This window comes from Ursus maritimus, unplaced genomic scaffold, assembly GCF_017311325.1.
Source record: "Ursus maritimus isolate PB19 unplaced genomic scaffold, ASM1731132v1 scaffold_23, whole genome shotgun sequence".
NCBI lineage: Eukaryota > Metazoa > Chordata > Mammalia > Carnivora > Ursidae > Ursus > Ursus maritimus.
Window position 1 is genome coordinate 36045818 of NW_024424786.1, and position 22500 is coordinate 36068317.

Below are 22500 nucleotides of genomic sequence, written 5' to 3' on the forward strand. Positions count from 1 at the left end.
CTAATCTCTTTTCTCTTTCCTCTTACCGTGGTGGTCTTCCCTCTATCAGTAATCCCACTTTAAAATGAAATGATTAGAAAATGCTCTTTTTATATTGCTGTTGATCTTTTATTGAACACACAAAGAAAGAAGGGGAGGTTTTTGACCCTCCTATTGAAATTGAGATGAGTGAAAAGGAAGGCATGAGGCCAATGTCTGCCTGCAAGTCTACTGCAAAAGAATTCGATCCAGCTAAGGAAGGTCTGAATTTATTAGTATGTGCTCCAGCGAACCTCCAAATGATCTTTCTGATGGACAACGTAACTACCAACTCCTGAAAAGGAAGAATGAGAAGTGGATCAATGATTTTATTTAATTAATTAATTAATTAATTAATTAATTTATTTATTTAAAGTTCAGTTAGCCAACATATAGTACATCATTGGTTTGTGATGTAGTGTTCAATGATTTGTTAGTTGCATATAACACCCAGTGCTCATCACATCACGTGTCCTCCTTAATAACCATTACCCATTGTTTTTTTTTTTTTTTTTTGATTTATTTATTTTAGAGAAAAAGAGAGCACAAGCAGGGGGAGGGGCAGAGGGATGGGGAGAGAATCTCAGGCAGACTCCCCACTGAGTGTGGAGCCCTACTCAGGGCTTGATCTCACAACCCTGAGATCATGGCCTGAGCTGAAACCAAGAGTTGGATGCTTAACTGACTGAACCACACAGGCATCCATTGGATCAAATGATTTCATCACCAAATCACCAAATAATGGATCTCAATTTCCCAACGCCTTGGCACATTCCCCACGAAAGCTCACACACTCACATCTGGGTGTTTGGGGCATTGTCACTCTGTGGGGCTTTTTGGCACTCTCTCTCTTACCTTGGCTCAGGGGTTTGCCATTGCTCAGGAGCTCCCAGTAGGTCCTGTCATTGGTGTTGGCCTTTATGCCCTGAACGCTGGTGATGTAGGGGCCCCATGAGCTCTCCTCTGCTGTGAAACTGTGGGGACAATAAATGGGTTTCAGGAATTTAGAATTTTCAAGGGTAACCTTAATGGGCATTTCTCAAACTTCAACATACCTAAGCGTCATTTGAAGCCGTTATCGAGAAAAACCGATTTCCTGGCCCTATCCTCAGATACTTTGATTCTGTAGGTGAGGTGGGGACTAGGAATCTGCATGTGTCGTTAACACTCCAGGTGATTCTGCTGCAGGCACTCCACAATCTATGCTAAATTAGAGGAGTGATGCCTGTTTCTGCCCCAGCCTCCCTTCCTGGTAGACCCTCTGTAGTCAACAACTGCTAACATTCTACCCCAAGATAGTAACTGTTGAAGATACTAAAGTAGCAGAAGAAAATGTTAACCTCACATCCTAGGTCATCATAAATAAGTAGGTTTTCTCTTAGGAAAGAAGAACAGGAAAGAGCAATTTAATATTTCATATTGTGTTTATTAAAAAGTGACATGGCCAATGTCTGTTTCACATTCCCTGGTCACATTTCTCTGCCTTCCTGGGAGCCCTTGAAAGCAACCTTTATAATATTTACATTACATATATATCATATTTCCATTACTCAGTACATATATATGATATATATATAATTTTCTCTATGGCATCTTACCTCTTGTTACTAGAAAAGTAAATGCTGATTAGATTTAGGGAGTCAAATGAAACATACCTTTCAGAGGCAAAGTTAATATCTTAATTTTAATATTTGACCTTCTTAGGCCAGGGAACCTTAATCTAGGGGTCCATGAATCTGAAAGAGGGGAGCATGGAGAGACTCAGGGCATTTGTGAAACCTCTGATTTAAGGACGAGTTTCGTGTGTATGTTCACCTGTCTGGGATCAGCAGCCACTGCACTCATCTGATTTTTATTTATTTTTTACTTATTTATTTTGTTTTTTAATTAATTTTTTATTATGTTCAGTTAGCCAGCATATATAGTACATCATAAGTTCTTGTTGTATGTAGTGTTCCACTGAACACTCATCTGATTTTTAAAGGGGTCAGTGATTCAAAAATAATGACCCAGTGTTCTGAACACCAAATGACTGACCTAAGAGGTTCTATTTGTTGAAGGAATTTTGTTGACAGAAGAGAGATCCCTGGGACTTATTTACCCATTAAATGAACATTAATTTAGTACCTACTGTGTGCTAGAAGATGACAAGTCTCACCTTTTTTTTTAACCCCTGCCATGAGATGTAGATGGCCAGCAAAGTACTGATGAAGACGTGTTTCAAATGTACGTTGTTCAGGTGCATATGTATTCTTACTGAGTCTTTCAAAATCACTAAATAGCTTCACCTTAGGTTCCGTACAGACATACCTAAATCGAGTTGCATTTTCTTTCTCAGCTTGTTCCATCACATCTAGGAAGACAGAACCATTTGGCACAGAGACTGTGGTGTTATCTATTTGGTTATTGATTACCACAGAGTAATATACTTCGATTTCAGAGGGTGAGACAGCGGGTGTCACTGATACAGGCTCCTGAGTGGAGATGTTGAAGGAATCTGGCAAAGACAAAAAAGCAGAGAAGAATTACTATTCAGAATAATAAAAATGATGTTCGAGTTTACCTACCCATCCAGCCCCTCGCCCATCCCTACTTTCCTTTACCAAGAGAAGGATTTGCTACAAGGAGCAAGAATCATCAGCCAAGGGGCAGATCTCTTGTGTGACTCAACCAGATAGGCACCAGCTTGTAAATGTGATTCGGCTCCACTCCCAGCTGTTTCAGCACTTCAGTTGCGCTGTCTCCTTTTCTCACAGAGGCTCCTGAGTTTTCGCAGTTTTGTTGCTGTCGTTTCGTTCTTGTTTTTGTTTTGCTTTGGTACAGCATACAATAATGCTTCCCTTTTTTCTTGGGTGCCTTTTTATTTCTTAACATTTATTGAAAAGACATTAAATGCCATGCACTGTACTGATCATTTTACTTGGCTTATCTTATTCAGGCCTTACAAAAACCAACATTAGATACTATTATCATTTGCATTTTTTGTACTAGTAAACTAGAGTTTGATATTAAACATTTTGTCTGAGGTCCCTAAACCTACCTATAAGTGGCTGAACCAGGAATGATCAGAGATAAAAGTCAAGTCTTTCATCCCTTCTTGAAAAATCAGTTGTTTGAATATACGATTCGTGCTCTAATTTTCTTGTAATACTGCCATATTCCTCCCATATTCCTCTGAGCTCCCTGAGGGCTCACTCATTGTGCATAACAGAGAGTCAGGGACACCATAATAGTTTAGAATGGGAATGATGCTCAGAACATCTAACTGGCCATCAGAAAACATCCCTATGGAGATGGACACCATTGAATCAAATCTACCTTGTTGATCAGTGTTTGAACCAAGAACAACATCTACTACCCTGTTAAGAACAAATCCTCAGGTGGTTATAATCACTGGTGACACATGGAGGACTGAGTTCTATCTGGGAACCATTATGCTTTAGTGGTTTATCTGGTCACTTCCGGTCCCTTAGGACACCTTAGTCTCACATTGCTTTGGGTATTATGCTCTTTAGTACCTGAGCCATAGACACAAGAAGAGTCTTTGTTAACATCCAGGTAGGTCTTTCCCATCAGAGCCGGTAAGATTTGAGCTGCAGCAGTTGGCATACGGAATGCTCCTTGAGAAATTTCTGCGAGCACTCTATCCCGTGTTTTTTGGCAGTCCCATTGATTTTCATTGTAATAGGTTGGTGAAACAAAGAGAGCCTAACGTGTGAGAGAAAGAATGAGAGGGAATGAGAATGAATGAGAGAAACATCAAATAAGGGGAAAGCCTATATCTAACGAATTCAGTAAATATTTGCTAGACATACAGGGGAAGCACCTTGGACAACTAGGATACCTTCCTGTCACCAAGAAATTTATAAACTAGTTTGGGGGGAGGTGGGAAATTGCTTAATAACACAACCAGTAATGGCATCAATGAGAACAGACTTTCTCTAATGAGAGAGAAATATTCACTCTTGTATTCATATCCACTCGTGTAGCCTTGACACTGGAACAGTACCTGTCACATAGGAGACCCTTGATAAATGCTGTTAACAGACAATCATAAAGGAGCCCCTAAGGTGAATGCCTTAAGAGAAGCAGCTAGTGCCATGGCGTTCCAGAAGAGGAAGAGCACATAAACATTTGGTGACCCTGAAGAAAGGCTTGGTGGAGAAGGCAGTACTTGAGGTAGGCCTTGACAGTATGACAGCATTTCATTAGGAGACAGCAGAGGAGCACTGCAGCCAGGGGACCGCATGAGCAAGGACGCTAGAGTAGTTGCGGCCAGGGCATGGCCTGTCTGTGATGACACTGTCTGCATCTTAGCAAGATCCCCAGGGGATTCCTCCTGGCCTGGCAGGACTGGTGTACAGGGGAGACTCAGGGTGATTGTGGAAGAACAGGCTGGAGAGTGAGGTGGGGGCCGCATCGGTGGACCCCTGAGCCTCAGGGTGAGGTGCCTGACGTGATTTCCTTAACAATGGGGAATCCAATAGCTTCTTGAATAGGAACTATCTAAGCAGCAGATGTAAACTGGATCGAGGGGACAGCATGAGGGGGTAGGAAAAGTCAGGAAGGTATCAGAGTGAGTAAGACGGGGACCAAAATGGGTTGGTTCTGCAGACATCACTCTGTAGTTTCTCAGGGAAGGACAGTTTCTCTTTTCATTTTCTCCCGAAGACCCTTTAAGTTAACCAAGAAGTCAACAAGCATTTGTGGGATATTAAAAGAAAGGATCATATTTCCTCTTAAAAACTGTCTTGTAGGCAAGCAGCTCTCAAGCCTGCTGTGAATGAACATCACCTGTAGGGTTTTAAACCCGCCCAAGGCCCATGCTCCCCCTCTAAGTTTCTGTATTAACTGGCTGGTGTGGAGCCTAAACATGAGTGTTTTCCAGCAGCTCCTGCAGGTGGTTCAGATGTGCAGCCGGAACGGGCAAGCACTGTTTTATCAAGTCCAAACTCAGCAAGGCACACAACAGCCACACCAGCACCAACAGTCAAAATAACCTGTGTGACTGGACACCTGTTACACCCCCAGCTGCTCCTAGTATGACAGCATTTCATTAGGAGACAGCAGAGGAGCACTGCAGCCAGGGGACCGCATGAGCAAGGACGCTAGAGTAGTTGCGGCCAGGGCATGGCCTGTCTGTGATGACACTGTCTGCATCTTAGCAAGATCCCCAGGGGATTCCTCCTGGCCTGGCAGGACTGGTGTACAGGGGAGACTCAGGGTGATTGTGGAAGAACAGGCTGGAGAGTGAGGTGGGGGCCGCATCGGTGGACCCCTGAGCCTCAGGGTGAGGTGCCTGCCGTGATTTCCTTAACAATGGGGAATCCAATAGCTTCTTGAATAGGAACTATCTAAGCAGCAGATGTAAACTGGATCGAGGGGACAGCATGAGGGGGTAGGAAAAGTCAGGAAGGTATCAGAGTGAGTAAGACGGGGACCAAAATGGGTTGGTTCTGCAGACATCACTCTGTAGTTTCTCAGGGAAGGACAGTTTCTCTTTTCATTTTCTCCCGAAGACCCTTTAAGTTAACCAAGAAGTCAACAAGCATTTGTGGGATATTAAAAGAAAGGATCATATTTCCTCTTAAAAACTGTCTTGTAGGCAAGCAGCTCTCAAGCCTGCTGTGAATGAACATCACCTGTAGGGTTTTAAACCCGCCCAAGGCCCATGCTCCCCCTCTAAGTTTCTGTATTAACTGGCTGGTGTGGAGCCTAAACATGAGTGTTTTCCAGCAGCTCCTGCAGGTGGTTCAGATGTGCAGCCGGAACGGGCAAGCACTGTTTTATCAAGTCCAAACTCAGCAAGGCACACAACAGCCACACCAGCACCAACAGTCAAAATAACCTGTGTGACTGGACACCTGTTACACCCCCAGCTGCTCCTTGTAGTTTTGCCCAAGGACCCTGCCCTGGCCACGTCGAACACCTTGATCTTCCTAAGATACGTTACGTTCTTTCGTTCCTCTGGTCTTTGTCCTTGCTGTCCTCTCTCCCTTGGAAAGCCCTCCTATCCTGGGGTGGCCTGGCAGACCCCTACTCATACCAAAGACCCAGTGACATTTTTTCTGTAAATCTTCCTTCATCTCTTCTTGTATGTACCTGTTAAGGTTGAGTAAATCAGTGAGTGAGTGCAGCAATGAAGCCCCAAACTTCAAGGAACATATACAGGACAGAGTAGGTGCTGAGTGTGAGTTTTGCAACCAACTATTCAGGTTCCATCCACGTCTGAATTACTCTTTGGCTTTGTAATGTTAGGCAAGGTACTGATACTCCGTGACTCATGCACTTCTTCTGAGAAATGGAGGTGATAATATTTTCCTCATTGAGTTGTTGTGTGCATCAATGAGCATGGCAATAAAGACTAGCTGGTATTACTGGCACTGCCTCTTATGACTTGGACAACAATAATCTAATCTGGGAGGTAGGCACCAAACGCTGGTATATGGCAAAGGGTGAAATTGCATTTGATAGAACAACATAGTAGGTTGGAGTAGACTCTAGAATGACAAAAAAGTTGTAGTCAAGAAAAGCTTCATGGTCGCATTGGACATGGAAAGATAAGGATCTAAGGTGGAGAGAATACATTTCCATCAGGGGCAAGAATCACGTAAAATCAGTTAGTATAGGAAACAGAATGGGTCATATCTTAGAGGTCCGAGAAGAAAGGCTACAGATATTTCTTTCCTTCATGACTCCCTTCTCTGTCTTCTGTTTTACCCAGTAACTTACCTGCATAGCTTCTCCTGTACTATATATGTTTCCGAGGAGACCATTTTCTGTTTTTTGAGACAGAATCTCATTTACCAGTGACCTCGTATGATTAACAATGTTGTCTGCATATTTGCTATCTGTTTGGTTCTGCCTTCTTGTTATTTTCTCCTTCACACAGGTCAGAGCCAGGACAGCCATCGCACCAGTATCTGCCAGGAAACAAAACAGTGGTGATAGGGTGTCTGACCATTCCTTGGACTGAGGGTCTCCTGGTATGTACAATTTCCATTGCTAAAAGAGGGAGAGATCTAGACAAACTGGGAAGATTGGTCATGCTGGTTGATGATGGAGAGAAGGATTTGAAGACATAGCAATCATCCCTCCAGCACTCACCACTCAGATATTTCCAGATTTTGAGTAACCCTGTACCTTGTACTCAGTAACTCACCCGTTGGTCATAGAAACACATATGGATTTGCAGGTTCATACACGTGAACAGTCTCTCGCTTCTATATCTTGGTTGTTCTCATTTTTTTCACCTATCAGCCATATTGGCAAAGGAATTGAGAGAATTCATGATGATACCCCAAACAAGATATGTCTTTGCAATGTTTCAATGTTTCCATTAGGCTGATTAGAAAATAGCACTTCAGAGAATTGTTTTCCAAGAAAGCTTCTTAAGGGGGAGGATGAGGCAAGAGTTTGGAAGAAGGGAGGATAAGATCTTTTTTCTGGCTTGTTACTTGGTCCTGCCTGGATCCTTTTTTTTTTTCCTTTCAGTGTCATTTTTTTATAATAATATTTTTTTATTATATTATGTTAGTCACCATACAGTACATCCCTAGTTTTTGATGTAAAGTTCCTGCCTGGATTCTTTAGGTGTGGTACCTTCCATCTCCCATTGAAAGAAATCTCACAATCTTCTTACTATCCAGAGATACAGAGTGGTGATTTTCTTTGGGCTTCTTGGAGAAAGATGAGCTTGTGTATCTGGATCCACTGGGGCTGAGCAACAATACTAGCTGTCTACAGGGGGAATCTTTTTGGATGTGTAAGCTGACCTAGGAGAAAATTTCTAGTCCTTCTCTGGTGGATATACAGACCTCATTGTTCAAAATATTGGGCCTTGTCCATGCAGAGGTTGTGTTGTCCACGTAAGCCCACACATCCGAATGGTCCCAATAAATTAGAGAAACAGCCAAAATTAAGATAAATACACTCAGATATTTCCAGATTTTGAGTAACCCTGTACCTTGTACTCAGTAACTCACCCGTTGGTCATAGAAACACATATGGATTTGCAGGTTCATACACGTGAACAGTCTCTCGCTTCTATATCTTGGTTGTTCTCATTTTTTTCACCTATCAGCCATATTGGCAAAGGAATTGAGAGAATTCATGATGATACCCCAAACAAGATATGTCTTTGCAATGTTTCAATGTTTCCATTAGGCTGATTAGAAAATAGCACTTCAGGGGCGCCTGGGTGGCACAGCGGTTAAGCGTCTGCCTTCAGCTCAGGGCGTGATCCCGGCGTTGTGGGATCGAGCCCCACATCAGGCTCCTCCGCTATGAGCCTGCTTCTTCCTCTCCCACTCCCCCTGCTTGTGTTCCCTCTCTCGCTGGCTGTCTCTATCTCTGCTGAATAAATAAATAAAATCTTTAAAAAAAAAAAAAAAAAAAAGAAAATAGCACTTCAGAGAATTGTTTTCCAGTAAAGCTTCTTAAGAGTAGGATGAGACAAGAGTTTGCACGAAGGGAGGAAAAAGTCTTCTTCTGGCTTGTTATTTAGTTCCCCCTGTACATTCCCTCTGCCTCAGAAAGAGAGTATGAAAAATCTCACATTCTCCTTATTATCTCGAGATACCGAGCAGTGATTGTCTTTGTGTTCTTTGGAGAAAGATGAGCTTGTGTATCTGGATCCACTGGGGCTGAGCAGCAATACTAGCTGTTTACATGGGGAATCTTTTTGGATGTGTAAGTTGACCCAGGGGAAAATTTCTGGTTCTTCTCTGTTGGGGATACAGACTTTATTGATCAAAATATTGGACCTTATCCCTGGAGAGGTGATGTTGTCCAAGTAAGCCCACACATCCAAATGGTCCCAATAAATTAGAGAAACAGGCAAAGTTAAGATAAATGAATTCCACTGTTCTCTTTTATCTAATACTTATACTTTCTAAAACGTCTTGTATGAAGATTCTCGCAATATAGCTTTATTTTACAGAGGGGAAAATTAAGGTCAGAGTTCACATCCATTGGTTATGTCATTCAAAGACGGGGTAGCGTAGGAACTGGATCTTTCTACTATATTGCACATCTAGAAAGATGCTTAAATGCCCCCCAATATCCATTCTTCTCAAAAAGAAAATTCTCTTCCCTGATCACTAGGGTGAAGAGGATAAAAAAAAGTCCAAGTACTTACTGGCAGAAAAACTCAAAGGAAAAGACTTACCAGTGACTATGTCCTCTATGCCAAGGGAATTGGGTTTAATGACTCACCTACTGAGAACTGTTCATGGAAATAGTAATTTTTATTTCCAGGTTTGAAGATTTCAGCAACTTCAGGAATTGAGTATTTCCCGCTGAATAGACACAAGGCCAAAACATCCAGGCTGAGCTGGTAGTAGTTAGTCAGTGGATTACCATCATGTTCTTCTGTCGGAGAGGAAAGAAATACCTTACTCATGGAAATAATACTGGAGTAATAAATTTTCAATCTATTCCTAATAAATCTATTTATTAGAATTTCTTTACATTTAAGGAGAGGTGAATAATAGAGGGGGGAAGATCGCCCATAGAATCAGCAAGCCTGAGAAATGGAAAGGCTGTTAAGAACCACCAAATTCAACTCAACTCCTTTCATTTCTTAACTGTGGAGACTCAGCACTAAAGAGATTAAAATACCATCCTGATACTCAGGTGGTTACAGAACTAGGACCAGAACACAGATTTCCTGCAGCTAAGCCTCTTGCACTTTCAATGCAAATGTGTTCAAACTATAAGTAGAAGTAGAAGAAGTGGAGGCCATCTCAAAATGAGATGGGATCAGAGCAACTTAACGAATAATAGTACTGGGTGGGTGTTGAAATAAAAACAATGCACTTCAGTAACAACCATCATGGTCAGCCTATTTGTCCCAGTGATAAAGTACTTTGGGCCATCTTTAGCCCTTCTACTAGTATCATATGCCATGGAACTTCTGACATAGTGTCTTGTGTTGCTCAGCTATTTCTGGTGTATTTCATTATTTGTCTAAAAGCCAAGCTTCTAGAGAACAAGAGAGCTGTGTTCTATGAGTTTGTGTGTGTGTGTGAGACTCCACATGTGAGTGATACCATGCGATTTCTCTTTCTCGGTCTGATTTATCTCCCTTAGCACGACGCCTTTCAGGTCCATCCATGTTGTTACAAATGACCACATTTCCTTCTTTTTCAAGGCTGAAGAATATTCCAGTGTAGGTACACACCACATTTTCTTGGCCCGTTCGCCTGTGGATGGACACTTAGTTGCTTCCGTCCATTGGCTATTGTGAATAATACTGCGATGAACACAGGAGTGCAGACATCTCTTCACGATGATGGTTTTGTTGGGACACTGATGGCGTCTGCTATATATTCGGTGTTTGCTGTGTGCCTGGTACTGTGGTAAGAGCTTTGTAGGTATTGATTCATTTAATCTCACAGCAACGTTGTGCTGTAGGTATGTTACTTATATTTTAGAGATGGAGACTGAAGGGAAACTTGTTCAGTTCTGAACCAGTGGAGGAGAAGACAAGGTTGTCCAGGGTCTCTGAAATTTTGATTCTTACCCATATTTTTAATTTCTGCTTGGAATTTATTTTCTAGATCTATGACCAGTTCAGAAGTTTTGGGAATTCCATCAGGCCCTTTACATGCTCCCAAAGCCAGGATAGCCAAGGCAAGCTGTCCCGAGGTTAACGAGGGCTCTGAAAAGAAAAGTATTCAAGTTTAACAAGGTACATGCTTGTGATTTTTTTTGGTCTCCTGTCTTGTGACTTACATTGCCTGTCAGTTCTTTCTTTTTTTCCCCAGTCTATACCAGTATTTTACTGTCCTCTTCTTTATCCCCAAAGCGGAGACTTTTCTAGCCGTGCTGTATAAATGCAAGCTAGATCTTAGTCTTCCCTGTGAAATCATGGGAGGTTTAAGGAAACATGCAATCCTTATAAAATTTTTAAAAGAAGAAAAAGGTAATAAAACCTTGGGATTTACTCTCATTGTGGATGCCATCTTACCAAAATAGTAATAATTGACTTGGGTGTTTTGCCTTATAGAGTATCAAAGTTCCCAGGCTTCTTGTAATTCTTAGAATAATATTGTGAGGTAGGTAGGGGTTTCTTCATTTCCCCCCATCTCAATTAGAAATCTAAGCCCCGGGGCGCCTGGGTGGCGCAGTCATTAAGCGTCTGCCTTTGGCTCAGGGCGTGATCCCTGTGTTCTGGGATCGAGCCCCACATCAGGCTCCTCTGCTAGGAGCCTGCTTCTTCCTCTCCCACTCCCCCTGCTTGTGTTCCCTCTCTCGCTGGCTGTCTCTATCTCTGTCAAATAAATAAATAAAATCTTAAAAAAAAAAAAAAGAAATCTAAGCCCTGTATTGACATGAAGGACTCAGCATCTAGCCTGCATTCAACCCCAGTCCTCATCTGGGGTGCCTGGGTGGCTCAGTTGACTGACTCTTGATTTTGGCTAAGTGTCTGACTCTTGATTTTGGCTCAGGTCGTGGTCTCACGGTTGTGAGATTGAGCCCTGTATTGGGCTCTGCACTGAGTGCTGAGGGTGGAACCTGCTTAAGATTCTGTCTTTCCCTCTCCCTCTGTACCTCCCTCCCTCTCTCTAAACAAAGCAAATCAAAATAAAAAACAAAAACAAAAAAACCCAGTCCTCATCTCTGTTTCCTTGTGTTTACATTGCTACTGTCTGCTTTCTCACTTGTGGGCCATATCCCTGTCTGGTTGTGAACTCAGCTAGCTTACAGAGCAGTATTCGTGGATAAGGGTCTTTAATTTCTTTTGCTTTTCCTTGTGTCCTTTTGAAGGAAAATGTTTTTCAGGACTCAAAGAAGTAAGGCCTAGCTGTAGAATAAATGGCAGAGGATTGGTGATGTGAGGTACCTTTCTGTCCCCTCAAGTTTTATACAGCTAGGATAGATGTAGCAGGGAGACTTTGGACACAGAATTTTGTCCAAGTTCTGTTGCTGGAGATAATCTTTATGGATAGGTAAGTCTTTTCCTAAATCTTCCAGAGAATATAGGTACTCACCTGTACTTCTTGTAGCGAGAAGGACTTTTTCAGTCAGCTGTTGATCTTGGCTTTGGCTCAGGAACCCACCAAGTCTGAGGGACAGCAGTACATTGGCGGCTTGGATTCCTTTGTTATATTTTGAATTGATCATTGTGCTTATCAGAGGGTTTAGAGCAGTATAGTTTTCTTTGCTTACCTCTGTGGTAGAGGAAGGAGGAAATAAGAAATACACACTAAGAATGTATTAAGGAACAGGAACCCTAGGAACAGGGTTTGTCTTAAAACGTTTAGTAACGATATGGCACAGATAGAGCGATCCAGTGGTCACTGGCTATGTTGCTGGAACAGTACGAAGGTGGGTCTGGAATCTCTGCTACATCAGGTATTACTCCTTTACCAACCAGCATGGAAGTGTTTCCATGTACTAACAGTTGTTTCAATCTTACTATTGTGTACTGGCAGAGTATCAGTCCTGCCCGGGAGATCTAGTATCATTCTGATTTTGAGGATCAGGCCTGGCCATCATGTCCTTAAAGAAACCTCCGTAATTGAAAGCTTAATGGAGACTTGAATACATGTCTTCTGACTCCCAATCTGTAGTCCTTTCTACTTGCTGGATTGAGTTTCTTCCCTTCTCCATTTTCTTCGAACTCAATCAGGTTATTAATACTGAGGGAAAGAAGAAAACACTTCTATGTTATGGTGGAGATTGACCCCCCCCAGAGCTGAATTGTCTGGTTGCCCAACTGGCCTGGCATCAAGATCATTATTCGGCAGCATGCACCCTTCAGAAAACCCTCTAGTCAGCTTACAACATGCCCAAATCTCAGGGGAAGGTTAGGGGGGAGTCACATTCTACTGTGGAAGTAAAAAGAGTCCAGAGATCCCAAGAACTAGAGGAAAATTAGATGAGTTAGTTACCATTTAAAATAATTTTAGATGTGGGGTGCCTGGGTGGCTCAGTCGGTTGAACATCTGCCTTGGCTCAGGTCATGATCCCAGGGTCTTGGGATTGAGCCCTGCATTGGGCTCCCTGCTCAGTGGGGAGCTTGCTTCTCTCTCTCTCTCTGCCTCTCCCTCAGCTTGTGCATGCACTCTCTCTCTCTCTCTCTCTCACTCTCTCAAATAAATAAAATAAAATTTTAAAAAAATTTTTTTAGGTGTACTTTGTTCAGGGGCGCCTGGGTGGCTCAATTGGTTAAGTGGCTGGCTCTTGATTTCAGCTCAGGTCATGATCTTACGTTGGTAGGATCGAGCCCCGGGTCAGGCTCTGTGCTCAGCGTTGAGTCATCTTGTGATTCTCTCTCCCCTTCTCACTCTGCCCCTCCCCCTCATGGACTCTCTCTCTAAAATAAATGAATTAAAATTTTAGAAAATGTACTTTGTTCACACTCCCAAGAAAAATCCTACCCATCTCCAGATTATCTCTTGAGTTAGTGGGATACTTTGTTCAGCCAGAACTTGGCTGGATTCTCTGGTCCTTAACTTATGACTATGGGCAACTTAGGTAACCCATAACCCACCTGACCTTCAGTTTCCTCATTTTCAAATTGTGGATATTAACCTCTATTTTATAGATATTGAACAAGAAATCACTTAATAAACTGTAAAATACCATACATATTATCACTTTTAGCTCAACTGGAGTTTCTGTCACTATATTTAGAGAACTGAGGAATGTGAGTTCTCTACCCCCAATGCGGGGCTCACAATTATGACCCCAAGATCAAGAGTTGCATGCTCTACTGACTAAGCCAATCAGGCGCCCCTCCATCATTCTTCTCTTTAAAAGAGAGTCAAGGAGATCTGAACCAGTGGTTGTAGAAAAGTCCTGGTTTGTTACAAGAATACTTGGACCATTGATGAGTCATGGCTGAGATTTTTTGGAAGCATCCACTTGAGCAGATTTTCTGGTACTGAAACAGACTTTTCAGTTCCTGGTCAACCACTCATCATTTTCCTTGATCACTAAAGATGAAGTTAATTATTTTGTACAATGAATTGAATTTCAAAGCCTCCTCAGAGACCCCCTATTCTTAGGATACAACAAAAGAAATGACAGGCCAGGAAGAAAAATTAGAGTTGGCAGAGTTTGTGCTTTAGCTTGTGTGAACACAAGACTTTCTGTGGTGTTGACCTCCTCTTGTAGGCTACAGAATACCAGGAGCATGTAGCCACCAATGGCAACACGAGTCATCTTTGGACTGGGTTTAAGTTCAATTCCAGGTTAAAGATGTAAAGAAGAGAAATCATGCACCTAGAAGCTACATCAGGCTTCATGACAGCACTTGCTTCAACACGTTTCCCCAATTATCCTTAATTTATGGATGAAGCTAAAAAAATTTTCAGAAAAATTGGATCATTCAGCTAGTAGGGGGTCAGACTACACCTGAACCAGATTTTCTTTCTCCTACTTAGTACTTTTTAATAGAATCACACAATCTTGGGATCCTATACCCAGAGGAGAGATGATGGGCTTGTACCCATGTCCTGTGGTGAAGAGTTGGAGGGAGGGAGATGTATAGCTTAAAACATCTAAACCCAATAGTGACAAGAGAGGTCTTCATTGTTTAAAAGGGATTATTATTATTATTTTTAAAGATTTAATTTATTTATTTGTCAGAGAGAGAGAGAGAGAGCCTGAGCAGGGGGAGGGGCAGAGGGAGAAAGAGAAGCAGACCCCCCTGATGAGCAGGGAGCCCAATGAGGGGGCTCAATCCCAGGACCCCAGGATCAAGACCTGAACCAAAGGCAGACACTTAATCAACTAGCCACCTAGGTGTCCCTGAAAGAGATTATTAACATTATTTTTTATCTGTCTCGTTATAAGGGGTTAACCCAAAACCCATGGGTTGAACTTCAAAAAAATAGATTGCATCTCAAATTCAAAAGAAAGCTTTCTATGATCTTGAAAAATTCCTGGGATCCTGAATATTCTATCATTGAAAATGAAGAAGAATAGACAGTTGTTTGATAGGGTTGTTATGGTGGAGACAATCTGAATATAGGAAGAAGAGTTAGGCAAGTTAGCATTAAATCTATGACCCGTCTTAAAACAACATACATTATGGAACTTTCCTCACCATGTCTTGTCACGTTTTACATTACTTGTAGAATCCAATCACATATAGAACTGGAATAGGGTCTTTTCTCAGGTCACTTTACACCAGTCCCCTGCCAGTAGACTTTAGAAGACTATCACACTAGGAGTAATTTTAGCTCAATGCATACTCACCACAGATCTCACATTGTTGCCTTGGAATAAGAGAAAATAATAGGAGCCCCATTAGGGGCAGCTGGTGGGATTGTCTCATCTCTCCAAGTGTTCTGGAATGGTGAGGGCTTGTCTGGCTATTTATTGGGTGATGGCAGAGGGTAATGAGAGCTCCTCCTTTAGCTTGCCTCAGCCTCTTTCACTTAAACAAATATTGAGCAACGTCAGGGGTGTGGTCAAATATATTTGTCCAAAAATTGTGATAAACCAGGAAGGAGGCTTGAAAGGTACGGTCAAAGAGGAAGAGGAAATAATGTTCTTTGTTTCCCATCCCAAATTTTTGGATTCATATTCCTTACTTGCCTTCAGCCCAATGAGAATAAATTAAATTTCCCTCTTTTCCATTCCACTTTGGTTGTGTTTTATTTTAGTCTTTTGAAACATTAGTTTTGATGGGGCAAAAATGGAGGTAGAAGTTGTAAGACTGAAATTGACCAGGCAAGATGGGGGAGCCTGGCACTGAGGATCTTCGGCATAGTGGTTTTTGATGTATGATTTTTCTTCTAAGATAAGTACCCTGAGACTTTCATAGCCCAGGAGGAAAACCACAGAGATATACATCAAATATGGATTTTTGCTGTGCCAGAAAAGATGCTATAAGCTCCATGTGAGAAGTGTCTATCATAGGTCTTCCAGGAACTATCAGAGAATACTATCAGTTTGGCCTTAAAATGTTTGCTATGGCTCAGGAAGATGGCAGAATAGGAGGTCCCCTGCTCATATTCGCCAACAGCAACAGTCATTTTAGCAGCCATCCATGGACACAAGCTTCTATGTGGGAGCTGTGGGTTCCAAGTAGGAGGTTGTGAAACCTCAGTGGAGCACTCAGGGAGAGCTTACTGAAAAGGCACACCAAAGAAGACTTATATTCACTAATGCTAAAGCACAGAATTGCCAACTCTAATTTTCTTCCCGGCCTTTTTCCCTGTTGCAGCCTGAAGAGTCAGGCTCACTGACCGTGGTCCCGGATAGTGACCAGAAAACAGACTCATCCCCTTGTGGACTTGGCTATAGTCCTGTTTTGCATTGGTCCTGTGAATAGCACCATTAGCCAAGGGACCTGGAAGGAATCATGCCCACCTGAGCCTTTGGTGATAGGACTCCTGACCTTGGTTAGGGCTGTGGAGCCTGAAGCACTGTGACCTGGCTCCAACATCAGTCATGGTCTGGGAGCAGGCTTACCCAGCTAGGGACCTGGGAGGAGACACACCCATCAGTGCCTAGGAGGCAGGCCAGCTGACCTTGGTCTTACTACAGATCCTGAAGTGGCCCTGTGACCTGGCTCCGTCCCCTCTCAGCTGTGGTTCAGGGACAGTCCTACTAATGCAGAGACCTGTCCAGTGACCCAGCAGGAGCCAGGAACATCATGCAACTGAAGATAGGCTTGTGGTTTGCAGGCCCAGCTGAGCACCCAGCAGCAGCCAGGTGACCCAGTTCCAACCTTGCACGACTGTGACTGTGATCCCAGAGGCAATCGCATCAGTCCAGACAGGAAAAGGTCTTTACATGTCAAAAACAGGCTGTAAAGACGGAGAGGAGTTTGCTCCTTGAAACACACAGACACAAATGTAAGGCAGGCAGATCACAAAGCAGGCGAACATGATGCCTCTAAAGAAAACTCACGAATAGACCTAACAGACCTGCAGAAAAGGCAAAGCAAAGAAGCTCCTTGACATAGCTCTTGGCAATGATTTGTTTTGGCTCCGACACCAAAGCACAAAAAACAAAAGCAAAAACCAGCCAGTGGGCCTACTTCAAACTGGAAAGTTTTTGCATAGCCAGGAAACAATAAACAGCATGAAGAGGCAACCTGTAGAATGTAAAAAATATATTTCTCAGATACCGTATATTTAATAAGGCATTCATATCAAAAATCTATAAGGAACTCCTACAACTTAATCACAAAAAAACCCCCCAAATAATCCCATCGGAAAATGGGCAAAGGACCCAAGTGGACATTTTTCCATGGAAGACACACCAGTGGCCAACAGGTACGTGAAAAGGTGCTCAGCACCACAAATCATCAGGCAAATGCATAGCAAAACCACAGTGAGATATCACCACCCACCTGTTGGAATGGCTGGTATTAAAGCGATAAGTGTTGGCAGGGCTGTGGGGAAAAGGGAACCCTTGTGCAATGTTGGTGGAATGTAAATTGATAGTCATTGTGGAAAACAGTATGGAGGTTCCTCAAAATTAAAAGTGGAACTACCATATATGATCCAGTAATCCTGCATATATATCCAAAGAGATAGCTGCACTCTCGTGTTCTCTGCAGCATTATTCCTAATAGCCGAGACATGGAATCGGCCTGCTTGTCAGCTGATGAATGGATAAGGACAATGTGGAATGTATGTACAGTGCAATATTATTCAGCCATGAGAAAGAAGGAAATCCTGTCATTTGCAACAGCATGGATGGACCTCGAGGGTGTTATGCTAAATGAAATAAATCAGACAAAGACAGACAAATACTATATGATATCATTTATATGCATCATCTTAAAAAAGTCAAAGTCATGAAGCAGACGGTAGAATGGTGGTTGCCAGGGGCTACGGGCTGGGGGAATCAGGGAGATGTTGGTCAAAGGGTACAAACTCTGAGCTATAGGATGAATAAATTCTGGGGATCTAATGTACAGTATCATAGTTATGTTTTATTTATGTCTCCTGAGAGATTATTTTTGATGGGACAAAGGCTTAAAATATATAAAAATGGAAGTAGAAGTTGTAAGCCTGATACTGGACTCCTGCACTAAAACTGATCTTTTCAGGACCAGAAGTCACTTCCACACCACTGCTTTCAATGTTGATTTAAAATTCTCATTTATCTCTCCTGAGACTGATTATTGTTTTCTCCTTACTTACGTTACTTGGCTAGAAGTTCATCCTTCTATGGAGTTTTTTTCTCTTTCTTTCTACTGTCCTGATGAATCCTCCTTGGTGTTCTCTTGCTGGTTCCTCCTAATGCACCTTAATTTTCTAGAAGTTGTAATCTTCTAAGGTTCAATTTATAAAATTCTTCTTTCTCCTTTGTAATCTCATTAAATCTCAGGTGTTTAAATAATACCTACATGCTAATGTTTTAAACAATTTCCATCTCCCTACAGGACATATCTTTAATATTAGACTTGAATTTGGCCTTGGTCATGTCATTTACTTGGGTCAATAAGAAGTTAGCAAATGTGCTGTAAGAGGAAGTTTGAAAATTGCTTTTGCTTTGAATTCTGTGTTTGAGTCCTGAGACCTGCCATGTGTATGAACAAGAGCTAGCCTGCTGGAAACATAGAGGAGAACATTCTAGTTGTCAGCCTGCCAACTGCCCAATGTTGTGTGAGGAGATTTTAGATCATTTAGCATTGGCTGAACCACCAGATGAATAAAATAATGTGAATAACCCTGGTCAAGATTAATAGAGTATCTAGCTAAACCTAGCTCAAATTTTTGACCCCAAAATTTATGAGAAAATGATTGTGTTAAACCACTAGGTATCGGAGTGGTGAGTTCTGCAGCAGTAGATACCGATATGCGATATTTAGAATTTTTTCCAGTAATATAGTTTAAGTAATACTTTAGTAAGCTGATCACCTATTTCATTCTTAGATACTTCCTGATTCATTAGCTGATGTCATAGATCTCTGTGAGTTAAAATATTCCTATTGTTATTCTGGTTCTGTTGCCAACTACAGTAATTGCTCCAACCTTGTCTTGGATGATTAAGTACTGTCATCTAATCTGGATAATTTAGGATGACACTATACCAACTGAGATCATTGGAATGGCCAAATCTCTCACCATTATTCCCAGCCATTTCCTCTCACTAATTCATATCCTAATGTCATCACGTCATTCTCTGCACGGTCCTCTGAGGAAGAAAGAGTCGACATGAATGGGTTGCCCTTCATAAAATCCTCTTCAATATTGCCATCTCCATAAGCCTTTGATGGTGCATTTTGGTCATCACATTCTTACTCATGTAGGTCACTACTGAGTCCAGCTTCCATACTACCAACCAAGAAAAATGGTGGAGCCACTTGCTGTTGCTCAAGTTCACACATTTCATAGTCTCTGGTAACTGCATCTATATTGATACATTTGGCATCGTCCAACATTATACTCTTTTTGCTTTGGTCCAACATGCCAAGATGTTAGGCCAATTCCACACATGTTTTTTAGGTTTTTGCAAATGTTAATTAGGAAGACCTTGTAATTAGTTTTGTGTTTAAACTCGCTTCTCTTGGGTTTAACTTTGCCTCTGTCTTCTTGGGTCACACTGGGATCTGACAAGAGTGATGGTTCTCAAGGCAATGAGTGATCACACGTGCAGGCTTTAAGGAGACACGTTCTTGCAAGAAAACTGCGTCAAATGAGATTATTACAGGGTCTCCAAGCAAAGAAAAGCTAGTCTTCTCAGTCCGGATGGGAAAATCTAATTCTGTAAGAAAGGAAGTTTCAAAGTGATTGGGTGATTCGAGATTCTCAGATTCTTTGAAGTATATTCAAAACACTCACATTGAGTCTCAGAATCCCACTTCTTTCTAGTCAATGACTACGTCTTTACCGCGGGGACTTTCGGGGGCTATATGTTTAACTTTCATTCTGCAAGCTGTACAATTAGATTGTGGCTTTAATTCTCCAAGTCCCCTGGCATGTGGGTATAAGAAATAACTGCATCTTATCAGTCTCGTGTAGAAGCTGTCTGGTTTTCTGCCCATAAGTTGAACAGAGAGGTTAAGATCTTGAATTTATAATTTTATTCCTGTAAGCTGACCTGTGATGTCAGAAACAGCATCTCACCACATATCTCCTTAATCATGGTTACTGCAATCACAGCCAACTGCAGAAGCTAACTTATCTCCAAAAATCTTGCCTTCAGTGGTCCCTTCACCCTAAGAAACACTAGAAGACAGATAAACTAGTATGATGCCACCATATGCCACAGGTTATTTTTTTAAAGATTTTATTTATTTATTTGAGAGAGAGAGAACATAAGTGTGGAAGGTGGGGGGAGAAGGGTCAGAGGGCGAGGGAGAAGCAGACTCCCTGCTGAAAAGCGGTTCAATCCTGGGACTCCAGGGTCATGACCTGAGCAGAAGGCATGGCATAACCAACTGAGCCAACCAGGCAGCCCTGCCACAGTTTATTATTGTGTCATTTTCTACTAACAATGAGGTGATAACTGCATTCCTACCAAAATAAATAAGCATTCAATTTCAAAATTCTAACTTAAGGCTCTGTTTTGTAAGACCGTTCCTGCTTTGAACTGTGTTGGTCGGGGTCCAGTTAGGAAAGCAGAAAAGACACCAGGTAGTTCAATAGAGTACTTTAATATGGGGGTTTAGTTTCTGAGGTTTGTGCAAGCTGAAAGAGGAAATAGGAGAAAATGGGGCAACTCAGGTTAGTTAGCAACTGCAGAGAGACACCATCCCAGCCCTGGAGGGGCTGATGGATGCAATGGAACCATGGAAAGTAGGGCTGGGTGGCCGGATTTAGACCGACTGGGGATGTCTCAGGAGAAGAGAAACACCTTAGACCCTCCTCTTCTCCCACCCTCCACTCTCCTGGCAGTGCCTCGGCAATGTCTGCTCTGGTCTTCCAGCAGCAGTGAGATGGATGCAAATTGACAACCCAACTCATGAGGCAGAACAGGCTTCACCCAGGATCAAGTTTACTTAGCCATAATGAGGCTTCAGGACATGAAACTCCTCAGCGTGCAGGGTATCAACACAGAGGAGATGTTATGACTCCCAGGCACAGCTTCCGATGTTCCAGTCATTCTGCACTTGAGATGGGCATGGCCATGAGACATGAGGCTTGAGCATATGTGGACAACCCTCGCTTAAGGAAACCATCAGTGCTGGGGTCTCTTCACCTTTAATACCTACCTAGTTAGTTACACAGCCCCTCAGGTGTCTGTGACTGGCTCCCCTTCTCTGGGACAGCAGCAACAAAACAGTAAATAGCCTTCTTCTAGATTGTCACTTATTTTGCATCTTCTGTAGTTAAATTCATAACAATTCCCTGAGTTAACGTTAGGAGAGTTAACCAAGGGTCAAATCCCCAGGCGCCCCTGGATGGCACATGACAGGCCATGGAACCAGCTGTAAATCCCTACCACCCAGCTCCCTTCCATTACTCCTACAAAGGAGACAGTAGAGGGCTCTGGGGAAGGCGTTTGCAGGGATCAGTCCTCTGATTCAGAGCTGAGCAGAGGATGGGCAGGGAACAGTCAAATGGCTGGCAGACTCTTCTGAGCTTCTACTGTTGTCTTCTGCCTCCACTGTTGTATCGAACTCCTCAGCCAACACTGCCAACAAGCTGTTTCCAGATGTAAGGGATAGCTTCCAGTTTTTCCTTCACTTTTGAAGAAACAGCTTTTGTGAGAAGTAATTCACATCCTCTATAATTCAGCCATAGAAAGTGGTTTCAGTGGTTTTTATTTCAATGAACTTTAGAGTGTCCACAGATTCAGAGCACTCACAGGTATGTGCAACCATCACTACAATCAGTTATGGCACATTTTCATCACTCCAAAAAGTTGTTTTGCCTGTTTATACAGGGTCATTTCTCTTTAATTATTGAGTTGTAAGAGGTTTTGTGTATATATATATGTGTATATATATATATACACATATATATATATAAAAAACATCTTACAACTCAATAATTAAAGAGAAATGACCCTGTATAAACAGGCAAAACAACTTTTTGGAGTGATGAAAATGTGCCATAACTGATTGTAGTGATGGTTGCACATACCTGTGAGTGCTCTGAATCTGTGGACACTCTAAAGTTCATTGAAATAAAAACCACTGAAACCACTTTCTATGGCTGAATTATAGAGGATGTGAATTTATATGTCTTCAGGACTTTGTATCAAACTATTGTGTCTTATGCTACACACTCTAGGTGTTCTAACATCCAGTTTGAAGTCTACAAATATACTAATATTTCCCACATTTTTATTTCTATCTTGGATTCCCTTCTGAGTCCCAAATTATAGGGAAAGTCTTTCTCTACATTTCTGCTTGGATGTCTCATAGGAATCTCAAACTAGCATATCCCCAAATCAAAGCTCTTTCTTCTCTTGCCAACTTACTTCTTCATTGGTGATTCTTTGCTCATTAAGAGCTGTGTGACCTTAGGCAAGTCACTTAACCTCTCTGAATCTCCGTTTATCAGTTAAATGTAGATGCTAATAATTCTTATCCCTACGTTTTGTGAGAGTTTG

At 42.1% G+C, this 22500-nt stretch overlaps 2 protein-coding genes across 11 annotated transcripts in view; one reads left to right on the plus strand and one right to left on the minus strand.

Annotated features, from left to right (window-relative positions):
• LOC103666168 (oocyte-secreted protein 2-like) overlaps positions 1-22500 on the plus strand; it is a 130451-nt gene that overhangs the window by 32863 nt on the left and 75088 nt on the right. For 3 of the 10 annotated variants that reach the window (XR_005837129.1, XR_005837130.1, XR_005837131.1), the window contains exons 1-2: positions 6929-7004; positions 10581-10711. The exons of 2 other annotated variants lie outside the window; for them this stretch is intronic. The gene's annotated coding sequence lies outside the window, so the exon portion shown is untranslated. Of the gene's footprint in view, positions 1-4007; positions 4198-6910; positions 7005-10580; positions 10712-22500 lie in introns of those variants that run through there. 5 more of the 10 variants (XM_040639148.1, XM_040639151.1, XM_040639154.1 and 2 more) reach the window with 4 other exon arrangements.
• LOC103661308 (transcobalamin-1) lies at positions 752-15373 on the minus strand. The gene is made up of 8 exons (XM_008689017.2): positions 15232-15373; positions 12015-12194; positions 10544-10681; positions 9235-9390; positions 6751-6941; positions 3537-3726; positions 2329-2515; positions 752-992 (listed from the first exon to the last, which is right to left on the minus strand). The coding sequence occupies exons 1-8, from the start codon at positions 15308-15310 to the stop codon at positions 767-769; spliced, it is 1347 nt and encodes a 448-aa protein (XP_008687239.1). The 5' UTR covers positions 15311-15373; the 3' UTR covers positions 752-766.

Excerpts from the sequence above, each read along its gene's own strand:
- LOC103661308 (XM_008689017.2), bottom strand. The coding sequence starts at position 15,310 with ATGAGACAATCCCACCAGCTGCCCCTAATGGGGCTCCTATTATTTTCT. Across the intron at positions 6,942-9,234 it reads CCATGAACAGTTCTCAGTAG|ATACTGGTGCGATGGCTGTC; the intron begins GTGAGTCATTAA and ends GTTTCCTGGCAG. Across the intron at positions 993-2,328 it reads GAAAATGCAACTCGATTTAG|TTTCACAGCAGAGGAGAGCT; the intron begins GTATGTCTGTAC and ends TTGTCCCCACAG.